The sequence below is a fragment of the Lutjanus erythropterus genome, chromosome 20 (genome assembly GCF_056507025.1).
Source record: "Lutjanus erythropterus isolate fLutEry1 chromosome 20, fLutEry1.hap2, whole genome shotgun sequence".
Classification (NCBI taxonomy): Eukaryota; Metazoa; Chordata; class Actinopteri; order Lutjaniformes; family Lutjanidae; genus Lutjanus; species Lutjanus erythropterus.
Genome location: NC_139336.1, coordinates 21,090,131 through 21,108,746, shown reverse-complemented (window position 1 = coordinate 21,108,746; position 18,616 = coordinate 21,090,131). Strand labels below are relative to the sequence as shown.

The 18,616-nt window shown below is 38.7% G+C and overlaps 2 protein-coding genes across 2 annotated transcripts in view; one reads left to right on the top strand and one right to left on the bottom strand.

Annotated features, from left to right (window-relative positions):
• The first annotated feature begins 1,844 nt into the window (after window positions 1-1,844).
• wdr41 (WD repeat domain 41) lies at window positions 1,845-13,482 on the top strand. The gene is made up of 14 exons (XM_084746484.1): window positions 1,845-2,088; window positions 2,218-2,287; window positions 4,390-4,505; window positions 5,366-5,414; window positions 5,507-5,635; window positions 6,215-6,277; window positions 7,446-7,557; window positions 7,706-7,768; window positions 9,273-9,377; window positions 9,490-9,674; window positions 9,776-9,897; window positions 10,152-10,237; window positions 12,909-13,042; window positions 13,136-13,482. Exons 2-14 carry the CDS (start codon window positions 2,240-2,242, stop codon window positions 13,274-13,276), a joined length of 1,353 nt encoding a protein of 450 aa, XP_084602610.1. The 5' UTR covers window positions 1,845-2,088; window positions 2,218-2,239; the 3' UTR covers window positions 13,277-13,482.
• A 2,411-nt stretch (window positions 13,483-15,893) lies between these two features.
• Window positions 15,894-18,616, bottom strand: part of pde8b (phosphodiesterase 8B) — a 57,351-nt gene continuing 54,628 nt past the window's right edge. Inside the window, exon 22 of the mRNA XM_084746167.1 lies at window positions 15,894-18,606. Within this exon, the coding sequence (XP_084602293.1) occupies window positions 18,497-18,606 (110 nt within the window). The 3' untranslated portion in view covers window positions 15,894-18,496. The remainder of the gene's footprint in view (window positions 18,607-18,616) is intronic.

The window sequence follows — 18,616 nt, the reverse complement described above, 5'->3', positions numbered from 1 at the left end:
CACAGGCCCTACACTGCGTGTCGTCTCAATCGGGGGAGCAGGAGTAGACACAGCTAGGGTGATGTGTGACTGTGTGTGTGTGTGTGTGTGTGTGTGTGCATGTGTGTGTGTATCTGTGTGTTAACAGGGGAGACACAGAGAGCAGGAGAATGTAGAGTGGAGGAGGAGGATATGGAGGGAGAGCAGGTCAACATGAATGCATCAGTCATGAGAAGGAGGTGAAAAACAAGGGGAAGTTTGAACAATGGTAGGGTAGAGAGACATGAAATTAGACACAAGAGTCAATCAAATGATTTGATTTTTAAAAAAAATATTTTTATATTAATAATTTAACTAAATGCAAGAGGAAACACATGGATAACGACATGGTTTCCCTGTTTAATGGAGGTTTGAACCTTCCTCTAATCTCTTGGGATTGTTACACACTGCCATCTAGCTGTTAAAAGAAGAATGACACACATTTAAACAGGATACACGTGCTCAGCAGCTGACTCTGTTGTAATATTAAAATTCCCCTCCACTCAAAAAATGTTTTGCTTTTTGTTACTCTGTTTGGATGTTAGAGCTTCATTGTGCAGAATGTGTTTTTTTTTTTCCACATTTATCTGCTGAAGGGGGAAGTTTCTCTGCACACACCTTAAATCTTTGCATGCACAAGCACATTTTTTGACATAACAACTAGTTTAGTGAGTTAGAAAACTGTGGTCAAATATTCAGCTTACATAAGTGTGATGTGGAAATGTCCAGTACACACAGACAAAGAATGGATTCTTAATTGTGTCCGGATAACTTGGACTACCAAGTTACAAGTTTCACCTTAGGCTGTATTTTAATAAACCAGCTTCTTCTCATTGTCAGTGTCATTTCAGTATAGTAGGTTGGAACTTAATTTAACTTTTGAAATGATTACTTTTTAAACATAATTTATCTTACTTATATTATTATATTAGGCACTCTTTCTTTGAATTTACTCCTTATACTCTTTATGTTTTATATTTCACTTTATATTTAATTCTCTATTGTTGTTATTCTTTTGTTACTGTAATTTTTGGAGAAATCTTGATCTGTTATTTTATCTAATCTTATCTTAAATGATGAGTCCTTGGAGTGTGGACTGTCAGACAAAAGAAGCAACCTGTAGATGTCACTTTGGGCTCTGGGAAATTGTGACAAGTTTTTTCACTTTTTTTTTTTTTTTTTTACATTTTACATGGATGGTTGTGAAAATAATCAGCAGATTAATCAATAATGAAAACAATTGTTAGTTGCAGCACGACTGTGGTAAAAGGCTTGCAAAAGCTTAGACCCACATCTCTTTCAATAAGTGGAGACTTTTAACTTTTAATGAAACATCATCTAAAGTACTTTGCGGAAAAACATATCATTTTTTTTTTTTAACTTGAGCAACAGCAGCAACTGAATTTCCCTTAATATTCAGAAGACCAGAGAAAACTGATCTACTTTTATGATAATTGCTCTGATCGGGTTACTTTTTGCCAGTCAAATCTGAACAACTCTGGTTGGATATTCATAGCTTAAATGAGTGAAGATGTAGATGTAATTTTAGTAATGTTTGATGATGTAATTGGCCTTTTTTGTGAAAAAAAAAAAAAAAACTCAAAATATTATTCAAAGAAGTATATTTTTTCTGTTTTAAAAGACTTCTGGAGAGGATCTTTATGGGAAACACGTTAAATAATAAAACACTAGACAAGTAAATGTCAAGTGCTCCAAAAAGCGCACATTAAACCAATTAAAATACAACCATTGGGTGCAGTAAATGAAAGGCTCACTTCTCAGTATTTATTTATCGGTCTGAATCAACCTTGTCCATCCAAAGCTTCCGTAGTTTCAGTCACATGAATGGTTTGTTGTGGTCGCGACTGAAATTTACGTCTCATAACATGTAGCTAGCTTACATTTTACTGCATAAACGGTACATTTTGTCGGCCTTGGTGGGATTATCCGGCCAACAAAAGGAAGCTTTTACATTACGCCTCGAAATCTTCTCACAGAGCGGTGAACAGGACGACGTTTCATCGGGAGGAGGAAGAAGCCTCTCGGTGTCTCTGTTGACGCTAATGACGGGTAAATTAAAACGCCCGCACCTGTAACGTTAGCCTGTTTGTTGTGCTAACGTAACGTCATATGTTAGGCTATGTTTTTCTGGCTCAGATAACGATAAATATGTAAAATGGTTTAATTCTGTTCCCTCAGTTAATCGCTAATAAACGGAGTCATGCTTCGGTGGATTCTTGGTGGTCGAGAAGCTCAGGGTTCAGTGGAGGTAAGATGTGTTTTAACCTAAATGTTAACGTTAGCTAGCTACCTCAGTAAAGCTAATATATTTTAGCTCAACGGTCAAGCTAGCTGTACTACTTTTCATTCCTATTTTGTTTATGGACATTTATCTGGATAAGTGCACACCCCTCTAATCTCAGTACGTTTTCTGTATCAGCCAAAAGATCTCCATTAAATACAGTTCTGAGGTACTTAATGTACTTTTTACTCCATTACATGTACATCAGATTATGTAAACTGTATTTACTTTGCAGATGGAGCTTTAAAAAATCTATAATGAGAATATAATCCAGTGTACTGTAATGTTACACAATAAATTACACAGTAAACCGTATTAAATAGTATTTATAAGCAGCTCTGCCAAAGCCGGGTTACATTATTGAAACTTTGATTTGTAAAGAGACAGTTCAACCTCAAATCAAAAACACTTATTTTTCATCTGGCTTGTAGTGCTATTACCTATCTTGTATGTTTTGGTGTGAGTTGCCAAGTTTTGCTTTATATTTAATATAAAGAGGCAGTAAAATTGGAAGTATAATTATTATTATTAGTGTTTTAAATCAGGCAATACAATTAAGATAAACTACAAATGGTACTCTAGTTGTGGTGGTGGCACCAAAAAAAAAGGCATTGGGAAAAGCTCAACAGCCATGTCTCTGTTTTTGTAGACAGTAGTTGCTACAGTAAACTGCTCACAACAAGGCCTGTGGAGTAACTGGGTCATGATTTCTGCAAAGACAAATGTCATTTTAGAGCCTTTAACAGATGTTATCGTGCATCCCTGTAAAATACATTTTTCTGATAAGAATTCTTTCTGTATATGATAAATATTCATCAGGTATGTCGGTTAGTATACAAATATACTTAATGTACAAGACTTGTTGATCATTTCCTTTCTACAAAACAGGACATGGCCTGTATTCTGTAAGATAATGTGAAATGCCAAAGAATTATCAAGTATACCCCATTGTCTGAAAGATCTCAAAATACTTTATCACATTCAATTCATGATATCCAATTAGTTCTTGATTGTGTCTGCTTCCTGCCTGTCTTTACTTTTATATGCAGGGATTTCTCTGCCTTTGCAGCTCAAAGGTGAGCCACCGTTGTATTATTGGCTGCAACCTTTGTTGAAAACTGCAACAAAAATGCAAAGGCTTTGTTTTCATGCCAGTACCTTTGTGCTGACTTTCCCATATTAGTGACAGTTATGAGTCCAAAACATTATACTAAAATGGTCTCATGTAGCACACCTGTTTTGATTGCTAATGTGGAATTAGCATTTATTTTACATAAGTATTTGGATATAACATAATTGCTGTTTTTTTAATAGCTTGACACAGTAAATCAAAGTAAATCACAGACATTATTAGGCCTGCCATACTGAACAAACAGGACACACCTCTTAGTGCTTCTCCTATTTTCTTTTCTTTTCTTTTTTTAAAAAAAAAAAAAATAAAATTCAGCATTTTTGACCATGTCTGGTGAAGAACTTCTAACAAGTCATCTGAAACATGACAAGGGGCCCCGTTTTGGTATGGAGCCAAAAATCCCAAAAAAGTTGGGAACCACTGCTTTAAACTTTAAAGGTAGAATCAGTAGAATTTGAGCTGCTTATGAACAAACAAGAAAGATAGATAATAGTTTCCTAGGATGTGGTTTTGGTTGTTTAAGTGTCCTGAGCACAGCAGAATGATGAGCAAATAAGGAAATACAGTGTCTATGCCGATACAGACACTACCACACACTTCTAGTGGGTAATAAGTGATGATTGAAAGGTATTATTTTACATATCAGGTCTTTAACAATACATAGTATTTAATACAAATATTATATGGTTTTAAGGTAAAAGCTTAATCTGAATGTTGAATGCAGCTATCTTAAGTATTTTGCAGTGAAAAGTACAGCATTACCCTTAGAAATATATTGTAGTAAAAGTAAAAAGTAGCATAAAATGGAAATAAAAGTCCCTTAAGAATGTACTCCACTACAATACTTGAGTAAATGAACTGAATTCTTTTCACTGGTGTCTGTCCCCCTCTGCACCGCAGCCTGTTTGTCTCACTACTTTCTCTCTTGTGTCTGCAGAAAAGCCCCGTGTTGTGCATTGGAGAGGAACAGCCCAAAAACTGGTTCACTGAGCTGCAGGTGCTGAAAGGACATTTTGACATTGTTCGATTTCTGGTGCAGATTGATGACTTCAGGTAAGCAGACCACAACCCCCCCCCCCCTCCTCCCCCTTTTTCTCTCTCTTTCTAACCTCTCTCCTCTCTACCCTTGGCTGGCCTCTATCCCTCTGTGATTGACAGGAGATCCTCACCTACAGAAAACTTACAGAGCATGACAAGAGCCCAATCATCACCACTATGTGATTGTGTGTGCACAGTACAGTATAGCCAAAGCCTTTTAATGCCGTCCATACACACATGTACGCACACATATAAAGGTTCTGCACCTGCTCTCCTCTCTGCGCTGCTTTGTGGAAGCATGCTGCACCCTGGCATGGTAGAGTGGGCCTGCATAAGTGGTCAGATTGGGATTTATAACAGAACTAAATACGTGTGTGTGTGTGTGTGTGTGTGTGTGTGTGTGTCAGGAGGTGGGGGTTGCTTCACGCCTGGTCTCCTCCAGTAATAACCCCCTCCTCTGGGTCTCGTCCTCTCTGCACACAGGTCCACAGTCGGGGGCAAAGGCCAGAAAATTCTCTCCAGATTGCTTTTGAAGTCCGAAAATGTATCCGCGACAGTTCCTCTCTTCTCATTTTTATCTCTCTTTTTTTATCCGCTCATCCTGTCTGTTGATTTTGGGAACAGGTAGTGTGGATGGTTGAGGGTCAGAGGGCAAGCGAAGGTGGAAAGCCCCAGGACAGATGTTTTTTTAAGATTTCGCAGGTTGAGATGGAGCTGCGGGAAATAATTCCTCACACAGGTGGAGATTAACTTGGTATGTTTGGCTACGCTTAGTGAACTCGCGGAAGATGGGGCCTGCCAAGTGCACATCTCCCCTGAAGGATTTTTGTCACGTTGTAAGAAACAGCTCATACCTTTGATCCTGTGTCTTCCAGATGTGCCTCAGCAGGGGACGATGGCCTTGTTCTGGTGTGGAACATCGAGGTAATACATTGAAAGTTGATCACTCCAGTGCTTTTTGAAATTGCACACAACACAGTGGTGCTAATTGCTAACTTTTTTTTCTTGACTGGTAGACCGGGGAGAGGCTGCAGGAGCTTAGGGGCCATTCCCAGCAAATAACAGCCATGACCACCTTCACCTGTAACAATGGACTCACATCGCACACCTCCATCATCACTGCCTCCTCAGACCGAAGTCTCAGTGTATCCTCTTGACAAAAAAACAGAGCAAACACCCAGACATTTAAACACAAACTGAAACAGTGGTTTTAGGGAATTTGATATTTGTAATTTCCAGGTCTGTAGTTTTCACTTTTTTCAACTCATTTTTGGTTCTTGTATGGAGACTAAACAATACAGGCGACCAATAATGTCATATTATTTATGCAAGTAGGATATTTGAGTCTGGAAAAAGTTTGGAATTTTGAAATGGAAAATGCGTAGGAATCCTGTTAATGGCTTCGTTTTACTCAATTCCTGGATGTCTATGGGATCAGGATTATGTTGTTTGATCCCATGGACACACAAGATTTGAGTCAAAATTGAGTAATATTGCTGTTTGACATAATGTCAGACTACACCAAATACACAAAAAAAGGTCTGTCTAAAGGTATTTACTGTTTTCTGACCCTGGGAATATGGGAATAACAATAGCTTTCCTCCCAAATTCTGTATCTCAGGACTACTTTCTCTTCCACTCTGGAAACTTATGCACTAAAATCATTCATGAGAAATTGTGGTTTTTATAATTCATACTTGATTTTCCTTAATCTTTCTTGTCAGCTGTGGGACCCTGATACAGGCAACAGGGTTCAGACAATTTCTGATCTTCAGTCTTCTGTAAAGGTAATGGATGAACTCCTTTCCGACATGTACCTTGTTATATAAATGTTATGTGAATGTGGGTCTCATGTCAAGTAAGTCACTTTTACCTAAAAGTCATAGTGTTAATCTAGGTCAGACATGGTGGTAACATTTTGTATAACTTAAAACACAAGTCTGACTTGAATGCTGTCAGATTAATGTAAAAATTACAGCAGAATGATGTAACACAGGGACAGAGGGACATTAAATGCATGTCTTGGTCTGACTTATTAAGGGCGCTGTAATACATTTCTCAATTATCACATCTTTTGCACAAAAAACCAAACTGTGAATGAAACACTTTTAAGTGGTTAAGGAGGACTTTGAGCATTTGAGTGCAAATGTGATATATTTAAAAATGAAAATCAAGCCATGTAACACATTAATCATCAGTCAACCTTTTTTTAAGAGAAAGGAAACGACTAACATAAGAAAAACTGACCGATTGATTTTATTTATTCATATAGTGTCTTGTGCCAAGATGAAATAAATATAGAAATAAATTTAAAGAGACTCATAAAATTTAGTTTGTGTAATGAAAGTTTCCTAAACAGTGTTCAGTCTTAACCAGCATGCATTTCTATAAATCCCTGCAAAGTTTTCTCGTTAAAAAACACAAAGCAAATGAGGATTCTTTTTAATGTTACACCTAATTTCTGCATTATTCCCTGACAACAACATGTCTGAAATGCATCGTGGAAGCAAATCTTTAAATATTTAATATTTAAAAAAATGCAGTTTTTAAGGAAATGGAAGTTTTATAACAATTATAGCTGCAGAAATGTTTGTTCAGTGTTCCACAGAGAACATACAGTATACAGTATGTCTTGGTCCTTCCCTTGAGATTTTCTTGAAAATCCAGCCATGGCATTCAACTCTGGGAAATTAACTTTGTGTTGGAAAGATACCATATTTAACATACTAATTAAATTTGTATGATCCTAAAGGTTGTCCTGCCAGTTATGATTTAAGACAAAAATGGTAATTGCCTCCTCTTGATCATAAATTAAGGTTAATTGCAGCATCCATAGGCTAATTAGATTTGATTCTTTTCCTCACTGATATCATGTGTGTGTACGTGCATCGATGTGTGTGCATGTCCAAATTAAATATAGCACACGTATTTCATCCAGCTGTGTGTCTCTTGCAGTGTTTGCTGGTGCTTGAGCGGCTGTGTGTGTGGGTCTCCGGCGGTGAGGAGCTGTGTGTGTGGAACAAAGACTTTCAGCTGCAGTGTCACAGACAGAACCACAGTGACACTGGTGAGGAGAAACAAAAGGAAAAAAAACAAAACAACTGTCACAATAAACCACTCATGTGTTGATTGTTGCACCAACTCTACTCACCCCCCGACACCGCTGTATGCGCACAAACCAATTAATGTTGTTATTGTGTTTTGACATTTTGTAGGAATAACTGCTTTGATAGAGCTGCCCAAGAACTGCCTTGCTGCTGCTATGGATAAAGAGATAGGTAAGAGACACATTTTCATGACAAGAATGTTCAATAATTTCATTTGTTATGAGCAGAGGTGTGGAGTAGCCCAAAACTTTACTCAAGTAAAAGTAATCATCAAAAATAACTACCTGACTTAGAGTACAGAAATATTTACTGAAAGAAATACTTGAGTAGTGATTAACTACCTCCCACCTCCAAAGTATTGTCTTTGATGTAGATATGAGTGGAATTATTTCAACCACTGATAGTCTTCCTCAGTGAATAAACACCTGTATTTATTTGTGATGAACCTACACACCAGGGGGCAGTGTTATGAAGAAATCTCAACAAAGCCAGGATTTCTTTACATGAGCTGGCTTGACAAAATCTAAAACCCCAGATAACAGGTATCACAACTGGTTATCAATTTGCGTTGTTAACCAGGTTGTCTTCTTCAGGCTCTGCACGAATTCACATAAAAGATGACATTTCATTTGTCATTTGACTCTTATTCTGCACAAAAAGGATGGACCACATGCCATGTACTTAACTAAACGGAAGAAGTTGTTATAATAGAGAGGCAAAAAAAACATATTACAGCTAAAAGCAAAACTGTTGCTGCACATATGTAAAGAGAGGCATGCTGGTAGAAAATCACTGAAGGCCAAAACGCACTAAAGGCGCTTGACGCTCGCGTTTAAATGTATAGAACACGCACTGAAAGCATCTTGACGTGCATCAAACTTTCTTGACGCTCGCACTCTGAACTTGTTTCGATTTTGGAGCGTCAAATGAGGACCAGGGCTTTTTTATCTGCAGCTGCAGTTCGTGTTTGGGGAGAGTTAAATGGAACAAAAAAGGCATGGATGTGAGGAGCGAGTGCTGATTGAGCTTTAGCTCCACCTGAAAGCAGATTAAAAACAATCTACCTGCAGCAGAGAGCGAGGGAGGGAGAGAGTGTGTGAATATGGACAGATGTGCTGACTTGATATAAAAACATTTTATGATCATGAAACATAATATTACTGTACACTTCAGTGGTGTGTGATTTTTTTTTTTTGCTCCAAGTGCCATTTGTGTACTTTTAAATATTTAATTACTCCCCATTTCTGCATGTATCCCTGATGTACTGCTAGCCAGTGCTATTTTAAAGCCATAATGTTAACATAACTCCTGCTGTGGATTTAGCCATTATGCTACTTTGAACAGGGTCATGTGTTGGTGTGGCTCTGGTAAGAAAGCAGAGAGCCGGCAGTGTTGGGACCAACAGTCCACCTGCCTCAATGGATCATAAAATAATAGACCAATAAATAAAAGCAGTGTGATGAATGTATTGAAATGTAACAGAGAAAAAGTAAGGATTTTTCTTTAAGACTCTACCGAAGTGAGAGTAAAAAGTATGCTGCATTAAAACTACTCTGAAAAGTACAATTTCTCCAAAAAGTTACTTGAGTACATATAACTGAGTAAATGTAACTCACTACTACTCTCTTCCGGTCATGAGCAAATAGATGAAAACACTATTTTTTCCTTCTTGCAGTGATCTACAGACTGACAGTTTCTACTGACTCCTCTCTGTCAGTAGCTGAGATCCGCTGTCTGTCTGACCACCAGGACCAGATTCGGGCTCTTATCAACGTCAGTGGTCAGTCTGTCAGGAAACCTGTCTGTGAAAATCAAAGTGGCTGCATTGTGTTGTTGAGATATTGAGAAATGGTTTGGATGTACACGTCATATATACACCATGTCCTCCTCAGATGGGCTCTTTGCAAGTGGGTCCCATGCAGGCGAGTTGATTTTATGGGATGCGGTCGACTGGAACATCCTGGCCTATGAGCACATCCTGTGGGAGGAGTCACAGGCCTCTACTCAGGCTGAAATACGAATGGCTGCTCCCAAACCCAGTGAGATGTCCATTCAACATCTGACCACCAATGGAAAGGTGAGGAAGAAGGATAAGTGGATGTACCTGCTGTGTATTGAGACAAACTGTTACGATATTGTTTTGTTATTGTAATCCATAAAGAAACTTGTATTTTTCAGCACATCCTTGCAGCTGTGGGCAGCGGCCTGTATGTTTACAGCATTCTGACCAAGACGGTGGTGGCCTACAAGAAGGTTGCCCATGACTCTAATGTCTTACACACCATGCTGTTATCTGACAGGTAATACATCTGACATTTTCCCACAAGTTCCATTCTTATAAATGCATTTTAAAACGTGTCACCACACTTGGCTTTGGAGTTGCACAATATTGTAAATGATGGCAGTGGTTTCCAGCCTTTTGAAAACCAACTGGAGACAGAGCTTTTACAGAACAACAAAAAAGACAGGGAAAAGTACATCTGTTGACCAGAACCATCCAGGAGAAATGCTTGTGGTTTAAGCAGCTTTTGGTGTGACTTTGTCTCCGTTTCAGCGAGTTGATGTCTTGCTCTGAAGATGGCAGCGTGAGGATGTGGGAGATCCAGGACCTGCCTTTGCCTGCTGAACCAGCTTCTGCAGGTGACACATACACAACAGAACACCCACACAACCATACCCTATGTGTTTTTACGCCAGGTATTTATTATGTATTCTCCTTATCCTCATTGAGATCAAATCTCTGGCCTCAAGAGCAAAATCAATACAAGGGAATAATAATTTCAAGTGGCAGCAAATCAGCCCGATTCCCTTAAAATTTGAGTCATTTTGTTAGTTGCAGGATTAAGAGAAACTTTATGAAAGGCTATGACAAATTCTTAATTGTTTGTCTCCTCTTATAAATTTGGCAAATGTAATAGATTAATGTTTTTCTTTTTTTGTATAAAAAATGTTTATCCCAGTATGTTGCAGTACTGGCAAGATAAATTATCTTCTGTCAACAGCGGATCAGCTGCATAGATGAGTGCAACACAAAGTTATTTCTTACTGGTTGTCATTCATTTTCCAGCCGCATTACTCTCATTTTTCACGCAGTTTTGTTATATAATGCATCTTTTGGGGCTTTTTTTTAAGCACAGAATAGAGATATCATTTGTAATTAGAGATGTTCCTCAGCTTTCACGCTTGCTGGCTCTCTAAATTTGAACAACAACCTACATTTTATGTGAGCCAAACCAATGTCATGTTGTGTACAGATGGTAGCACATTGTAGGGATGGCGTTTACAGCTACGTAAGGTCTGAACACAATGCAATATAACCCAGACTACCTCCAGATGTGGTCAGGCAGAACACTTGGTGTGAATGGGGTCTAAATATCATAGTAATGATTGGATGGTATGTCGTTTTCACACACTGTACAAACATGCAGACATATTAAGAATTAGGCCATCCTCCCATTTCCTCCCGTTGATTTATCATCTTAAGAAAACCGGACTTCATCAAAGTGAGAGATCACATACATAAGTATGAATCAGAAAGTTCAAAGACTGAGGAAAATTGCCTGCACTCAACTTTTGTGTGTACAGTTGGATGTATTGGTGTGTGGGTGGTGTGGAGGTTCAGTAATGCAGTCCAGATGTGTATTGTGTATATCAAAGGAAAGTGTGCTCTACCAGCACTCAGAGAGGCTGTGTTTTCCACTTAAGTGGGGTGGTCTAGAGTTGAGTGTGTGTCTGTGTGGTCATGCTGTCTTTGATGGTTGAGCTGTTTGCAGTCAGTGTAGAGCTGTGGTGAAGCCTGAGTGTACTCTCCAGCCAAGACCTATTCAGAATCATCACTTGCTAATCATCACCAAAGGGAGATTATTTGTCCATAGTTTGTTTTATGTCACTAGGAAACCAGAAATCATTCACTTACTTCTCCTGTGGTCTTTTTGTATAGTTCAGCTTGCTGTATTTATTAGTGTTGTGACTCTATGCCAACCTTTAGAGATTTGGGGAAACAAGGATTCAGGAGGGAATCTGGACAATGTAAAGTGAATGGGGTCGCTAATAATGAAGATCCCACAGAGAGTTATCATCCAACATCAACTCCGTGGAGCGTTTTAGCTGTTTGTTTTAGTTTCAAGGCCCACAACTTTACTGTTAAATGCTGAACAGGTAACATGCTGTGAGAGTGAGTTATCAACTAGCTGGTGAGCATAGAGGAATATTTAGCAGCTGAGAAGTCAAATATTTCCATCAGATGTTGATAGGGGTCAAAGCAGAGCTAAAAGAGTGAATAGAGTGCTTACATTTGCAAGGAAAAATAATCAACAGTTTTCTCACAAGTTCACCATTATCAACTTAAATGTCTTACTTGTCAACTTATGTGTCATGCCAAATTTACACTCACCAACTAAGTGTTGGAGTTTCAAGGAAATAAGGACTGAAGCAAAATGACATGTTGGATTAAGATGCATGAACACATGAAGTGCATAAAGAAGCCCTGTGCAAAAACTGTTATATCTAACCTGCAGAGTAGTTGTTTGCACGAAGAAATATTGATCATAGGGCATCAATTCACTTATTGTCAAAAATTGATTTTCTAAATGTTGGTTAATATTGTGATGTTGAAGAAACAAGAAAGGCAGAATTCATCTGCGAGGGCACCCAGACGGTCTAAATTGGTCCACTCTGAAGTTATATTGTGATTCATCTTTGCCAAAGGCAGCGGCTGCAAGCAAGTTAATGTCTCAATATTTACCATTGTGCAACAAACATTAAGCATGTATGTCTACTTTCTATGGCATCACCCCGAAACTAACATTAATGGAGCGGATCACCAATCAGCAGTACTAAACATGGCTGACCCATTTTCTATTCATTCAATCAAGAATCAATTCTGAATCAAATCAAATCATGAAATACATAAAGAAAAATCCCACCTGTAACTGTTTAGAGCAGCTTTAACTCCAGAAGTTCATCAGCTGTAAAAGTAGTTTTACTCTCAGATATTGTGGTTGATTTAACTGCTGTTTTTCCTCCACCTGAATATACAGAAAATATTACAGTAACAATCAACAGACATAGTACAGGTAACAAGTACAGTAGGCACAAGATTAGTTGTATTGTCAATGTCTTCTTGTTTTAAAATGATACAATATCCATTAATTAAAGTATACACAGCACCAAAGCTCCAAAAAAGTATGTAAGTTTTAAATTTTTGCTGTGGTGTCAAAAAAGGTATTGAGTGCCATTTTTTAAATACTAATATTATCTCAAAGCTTAAAATTTTTAAATTGTGACAACTCTGCTTTGTCTACCAAACCAGGATTCTTTGGGATGTGGACTTTTGGTCGGTCAAACAAACAGACTGGTCCTCCGTCAAAGAAAGTCATGGACGTCCCGAACATCAGGACGCTGGAGCTGATGGGTGATCTGATCGGACATTCAGGGGCAGTCCAGGTATGATTTAATTCGCAGTGTACAAACTTGTTCTACTTTGAAATAGTGTCACAGTAGAGTTTCAACAATCTCTTTTTTTTTCTTTTCTGTCAGATGTTTGTGAGCTTCGGGGAGAACGGTTTGGTCACGTGCTCCGCAGACCACCTGCTGATTCTGTGGAAGAACGGAGAAAGACAGTCCCACCTGCGCAGCCTGGCACTTTTCCAAAAGCTGGAAGAGAATGGAGGACTCTGACCTTTGACTCTTGAATCGCTGCCTTACAAAAGGAAAGCTGTGAGGCTTTAAGTTGAAGTTGGTTACAAATGATGTGAATTTACTGTCATGATTGTTGTTTGCATTTAATGATAATGTAATGATTGTTTGCCTTTTCATTGAAAGCAGTATTTAACTTAAAATTTAAAAACTTGTAAAGTAAAATACCTCATCTCACAAATGAACAATGTGTAATATTTTTTTAATTTCCAGGAGTGAGAGTGTGATGTGAAGTCAGTCATCTTGTACAGGATATTCCCTGTTGTGGGGTCACACGCTGGAGGCCTGTCAGAGATTAGCAGGTATTTCATTGGCTGCTGCTGTCTAAGCTCCTGCCTCAGTCCTCATTTTGGTGCCTCTTCATATTTTGGTGTATAAGCCTGTTTCACAGCTCTCTTTGTGGAGATTTGGGTTTTTTTTCCTAACACCCTGTCAACCAGAAACACTGTCATGATCCTTGACCACCAGTTATCCTGTGCAAACATTGTAGCCACTGCTTTATTTTGCAGATTTACTATTTTATAAAATGTTCCCAATCAGACTCACCGCAGAGTCTGCACAGCTCTTCTCATCTTCATGCACAAATTTGCACTGGTGTATTCATTTAAAGGGGCAGCTGCACATTTTGGGGAAATATGCTTATTTGATGACAAGATTGATATCACTCCTATCTGTCTGCTAAATCTGAATCTTTAGCCAGCAGCCGGCTGCCTTAAAGGGAGAGTTCAGATTTTTATAAGTGGGGCTGTACGAGGTACTTATCCATACTTGCTGAGGGCTGTACTTCAAAATGAGATTCATGTGTTAGTTAGGTATTTTGAGTTTTAAGTCGGAGTTTTCAGTGTCACAAAGGTGATACGTAACTTATGCAAAGTTGCTGAGCCGCACATTCGCAAATTCACAGAGTAAAACTGTGTTACAGCAGCATGAACTGTATGCATGGCATGCTCATGGGAAACTCAATTTAGTGATGCTAGTGATTCCCTGTAACATTTTAAATTTTAAACATCAGATCATTCACACACTAAAATAATAATGAAGCAGCGGATTAAACAAACAAGTATAGCATGTTAGTTAAATAGTGAGATTTAGAGGTGCTGGCAGGTGGAGTTTCCCCCCTAACAGTTTCCCGCTGCTCAGTATTTCTTAAAATGTCAAACTTTTCCCTCCTAATGTGTTGTTGCCATTCATGTAACAACGTCATATTTAAAGAATGCTTTAATCGTCTCTCACAATACATTTCTGTGTTTGACAGAAAACATCAAAATAAGACATAATCCAGAGCGCAAACTAAATTAAACTTTTCAAACAAACATTTTAAGTGACTCTGATGGGAAGCGTTTTTCACTATGATGCACGAGGCAGTAAAATCCTTCAAAACACACATTACACTTCTCATGGCCAATAATGGTGATTTTTCTTCTTTGAAAAATAATTTGTACTGTATATAACATCACTTTCTAATTATTCTGCTTTAGAAATTATACAAAACAACACAGGATTGGCACGTTGTCCGCAGCCACGGCCATCAGTGTCATCAGAGATGAAGAAGAGAGGAAATAGAAATCACTGTAAGTGATGAAGGCTTATCATTACATAACAAGCAGTCATACAATCTGGTTCTGCCTCAGTAGACTCAGAGGGAGGGAGGCGTTAAATGACCGGCTGTCATCTGCTCTAATTGATATCATCACATTCCAGTCATTGCTGCACACAGAAAAGGCATGTTTCTCTGAAATGTAAATCTGAAAATTGTCTTTGTGAATAGAAATCTTTCATTATCGACTAGCAAAAATATCTTATCATTATCAGTGAAAGCAGTGATGAAACATTCAGACATGGAGTCACATTTCAAGTCACTGTAAAAAAAAAAAAAAAAAAAAAAAATTCTTGTTTTAGAGATTTTGGAAATCACCCCTGCCAAACATAACAGACAAAACAAAAGTTACATAAGCAAACTGTGTAAAATGCAAAGCAAATATAATATATTGTGTGAATATTTACAAGAACAGCAGGTAGTTTACAGTGTATTGCAACGATAACAGACCTAAACACTGAGACATGACAAGATTAAGGCGTTGATTAAGACCTTGGTCATCAGTAAAATGACGACATATCAGTGTGAATACATGAATGTGACCAGTTTAGTCTCTTTAAAAGGTGCAAAATGTAAGAATTTTGGTTTAAAAACATTTAAAATTACCTCGTAACTTGGTAGCTTTCTCCTTTCCTGTACTTGAACACGCCATGTCCTCGGCTATGTTGAAAAGGAAACCACATTTAGCAGATGGTTAAAAGAAGTTGCTGGGGGACCTGTAAAATTAACATCTTTTAGTTAGCTAATGTTAGCAAAACACAAGCTAATCTACATCGGCCATTAGCTAGACAGTTGTTGCTAACATTAGCTATCTCGAGAAGTGACCGAATGTTGCTTTTACAGGAAAAGAAGAAAACTGACTGAGGTAACAGATTTGTTCAGCTGTTATTGGAGCACAGAGCAAAAAGGGGTGGAGCTTAGGACGGGTCATTTCTTACATATTGCACCTTTAAATTGAACTGAACCAATAACTTACAAACGAAAAGTGAAATTCACATCTGATCCAACATCACCTGATTCAGTTTCTGTCTATTAAAAAATCTCATTACATAGATGTACAAAAAAAAAAAGTCAGGACCGTCGTGACAGAGCCATGAACACTGATACACCAAGTTAACTCAAAACTGTAGCACAGAGCGTAAAGCAACATAAAATCATATGTTTTAAAAATATTTAAATCACGTATGGCTTTTCCTGTAATTGTCTTTTTTCTCTAGAGGAGAGGAGGAACTATTTCAACCAAAAAATACTTTTCTGTTTGTGTAAAGATGACCAAAGAATAAGGCACCTGTAAAGACCTCTCTGTGCCTTTGGTTAATACTGTAAAATGTGCGCTTCCAGGATTAACACACATACTGTACACACACACAGCAACATGTCTTCCTCCTTCACTTGTGGACATCATTCAGAAGGGACATGAACTGGCAATACGTGATAATGAAATTAGACAATTTCACCAAAACAGCTCAGATAGTTGGTGGATATCTGCAAATGTAACCACAAATTACCATTTGAAATTTAATTTTCTTTATGAAGTTATATCAAAAGTGTTCAGTGTGTTGCTAGAAATGGAGCTTTCCAATATTGTTTCACTTTCATGGGTTAAAATTTAAGAAAAGCGCTCTGAAAGATACACAGATGCATTAACTAAGCGATGATACTGGTTCAGTTCTCAAGTATTAAAGCTAAATGCTGACTTTGACAAATCATTGTCTTTTCTATTCCCAGTCACAGTGTGGTAATAACTCTGTGCCACAACAGCATCACCCCCATGTAGCCACCAGAGGGCGCACACATCATACAGATCTCATCATCTGACCATGATGGCCTTTTTTTTGTCTGTTTCTCCGAATTCAAATAATTTGAAAATCATCTGCAGCTTTCTTACAAAAGAGAGCCAAATGACTGCAAGGTGAATTGCAGTTGCAGGATTTTGCGATACAGTAAAAACTGTTTTTTAACAATAACCATGTGGGAGCCGGAGCTGATTAGTGTTAGAAGCAGACAACATGCTGGCTCTGCAGCTGCTGTTTTTACAAGCTGGATCCAAACATGGATCCTGTGCTCCTTCATACATCTGTCAGGCTGCAACGACTAAGTGTTGCATGGTTTGTGCATCAAACAACAGTCAGTGTAGCTTCACATTAGAGCTGTTATATTAGCTAATAATAATGATCGGCAACTAATTTGATAATGCGTTAATCATTGTAAGTCAAAATTCTTTGATTTCAGCTTGTAAAATGTGAATATTTTCTGCTTTCTTCTCTCTCTAAAAGAGAGGATATCTATAGGTTGTGAACAAAACAAGACATTTGAGGACCTCACAGTGGGTTTTGGGAAACATTTTTCATATTTTTGTGGACCAAATAACTAATCATTTATGAAAATAATCGTTAGTTTGAGCCCCACTTCACACAGAACACTTGTACTATTGTTCAGATACTCACAAGTCAGACTTGTTTCTTATTTAGGTGCAAACGTCTACAGTTAGTGTCACAAAGCTATGTGTGTAACGTCTGATATTTTTATATTATTTGTTAGGATCATTGCTAAAAACAGCTCTGATACAGTGCAATTCTGTTCTTCCATTTGTTCTGACATAAAGGTCTGACACTGACTGCTTTCACAGTGCACAAAAGGACAATGATGCAGAGAAAGTTACCATAACAGTAGATTTTAGGGTGAAGACATTTCACCACCAGCTACATGATCTTTAAATCCAGCAATCATCACAAACGCAGCCCTTCTTGGATGTCACCTCTGTTTCTGGGGGCTGAACGTTTAGAAAACTTGTGTGCTGGCTGGTTCTCTCTTTCTGATTGGACCCTGGTACTTGGCTAACCGTCTCTGGAGGTCCCCTCTCTAAAACCCTTCCAACAGGGGACATGGATTGCTAAGGATTTGGTCCCAGACGTAGGTCAAAGTTTCTCAAACTGGAGACCGTATCACAGCTCATGAGAATGAATAATTCCAGCTGAGCACCTTTACAAGTTGGCAATTTTAAGTGCACAAACATTCGCCGAAAAAGCCTGCCCAGATCCATCTCGTCAGTGCCTCTAGCTTTGTTCACCATCTTATTTATCTTACAGCAATAAACAGATGCAGAATGAAAAGATTTGTTTGAAGAAAACCGAGAAAAAAACGCAAAAAGCAAAAGTAGCAAGAATTAGCTCAAACTGAAAATGTCTTGATTAGCTAAAGTGCAGGTTTCTGGTGTGTTACACTGTACGGTGCAGATTGTCAGGTGAGCCATCAGGGCCACACGGGTGCTATCAGGAATACGTAACAGGTCCATAGTTGACAGAGGCCCTCAAATGACAACCTGTTCTCCACTGGCAGAACACCACCTCCACCAAGAACCACGCAAGAAAAGAGGCTGTGATTTGAGATCGAAACAACGTCTCAGTGTCCATCAGTCAGTGATGTCTGCTCTCGGTCCCAGATTGCCCAGTGTCGGGGCCGTGAACGTGTCCAGGGGGGTCGCCTGGGAGGGCACAGGGCGCCGTCGAATCACAGCTGAAGAGACTAATTGTTCCGCCGCAGGGCTGCATTCGCTGTCCCGCCCTGCTCGGAGTGATGGATGAGAGGAGGCGACGAGGAATCGGTCAAGAAGGAGGGGGAGGACGCAGGCTCTTACACTTCATCTCGTCCAAGCTCTTCCAGTACTTGTAATTCTCCGACAGGTGTTCCATGAGGCCAGGCAGGCTGGCGAAGGCTGAGGGGAG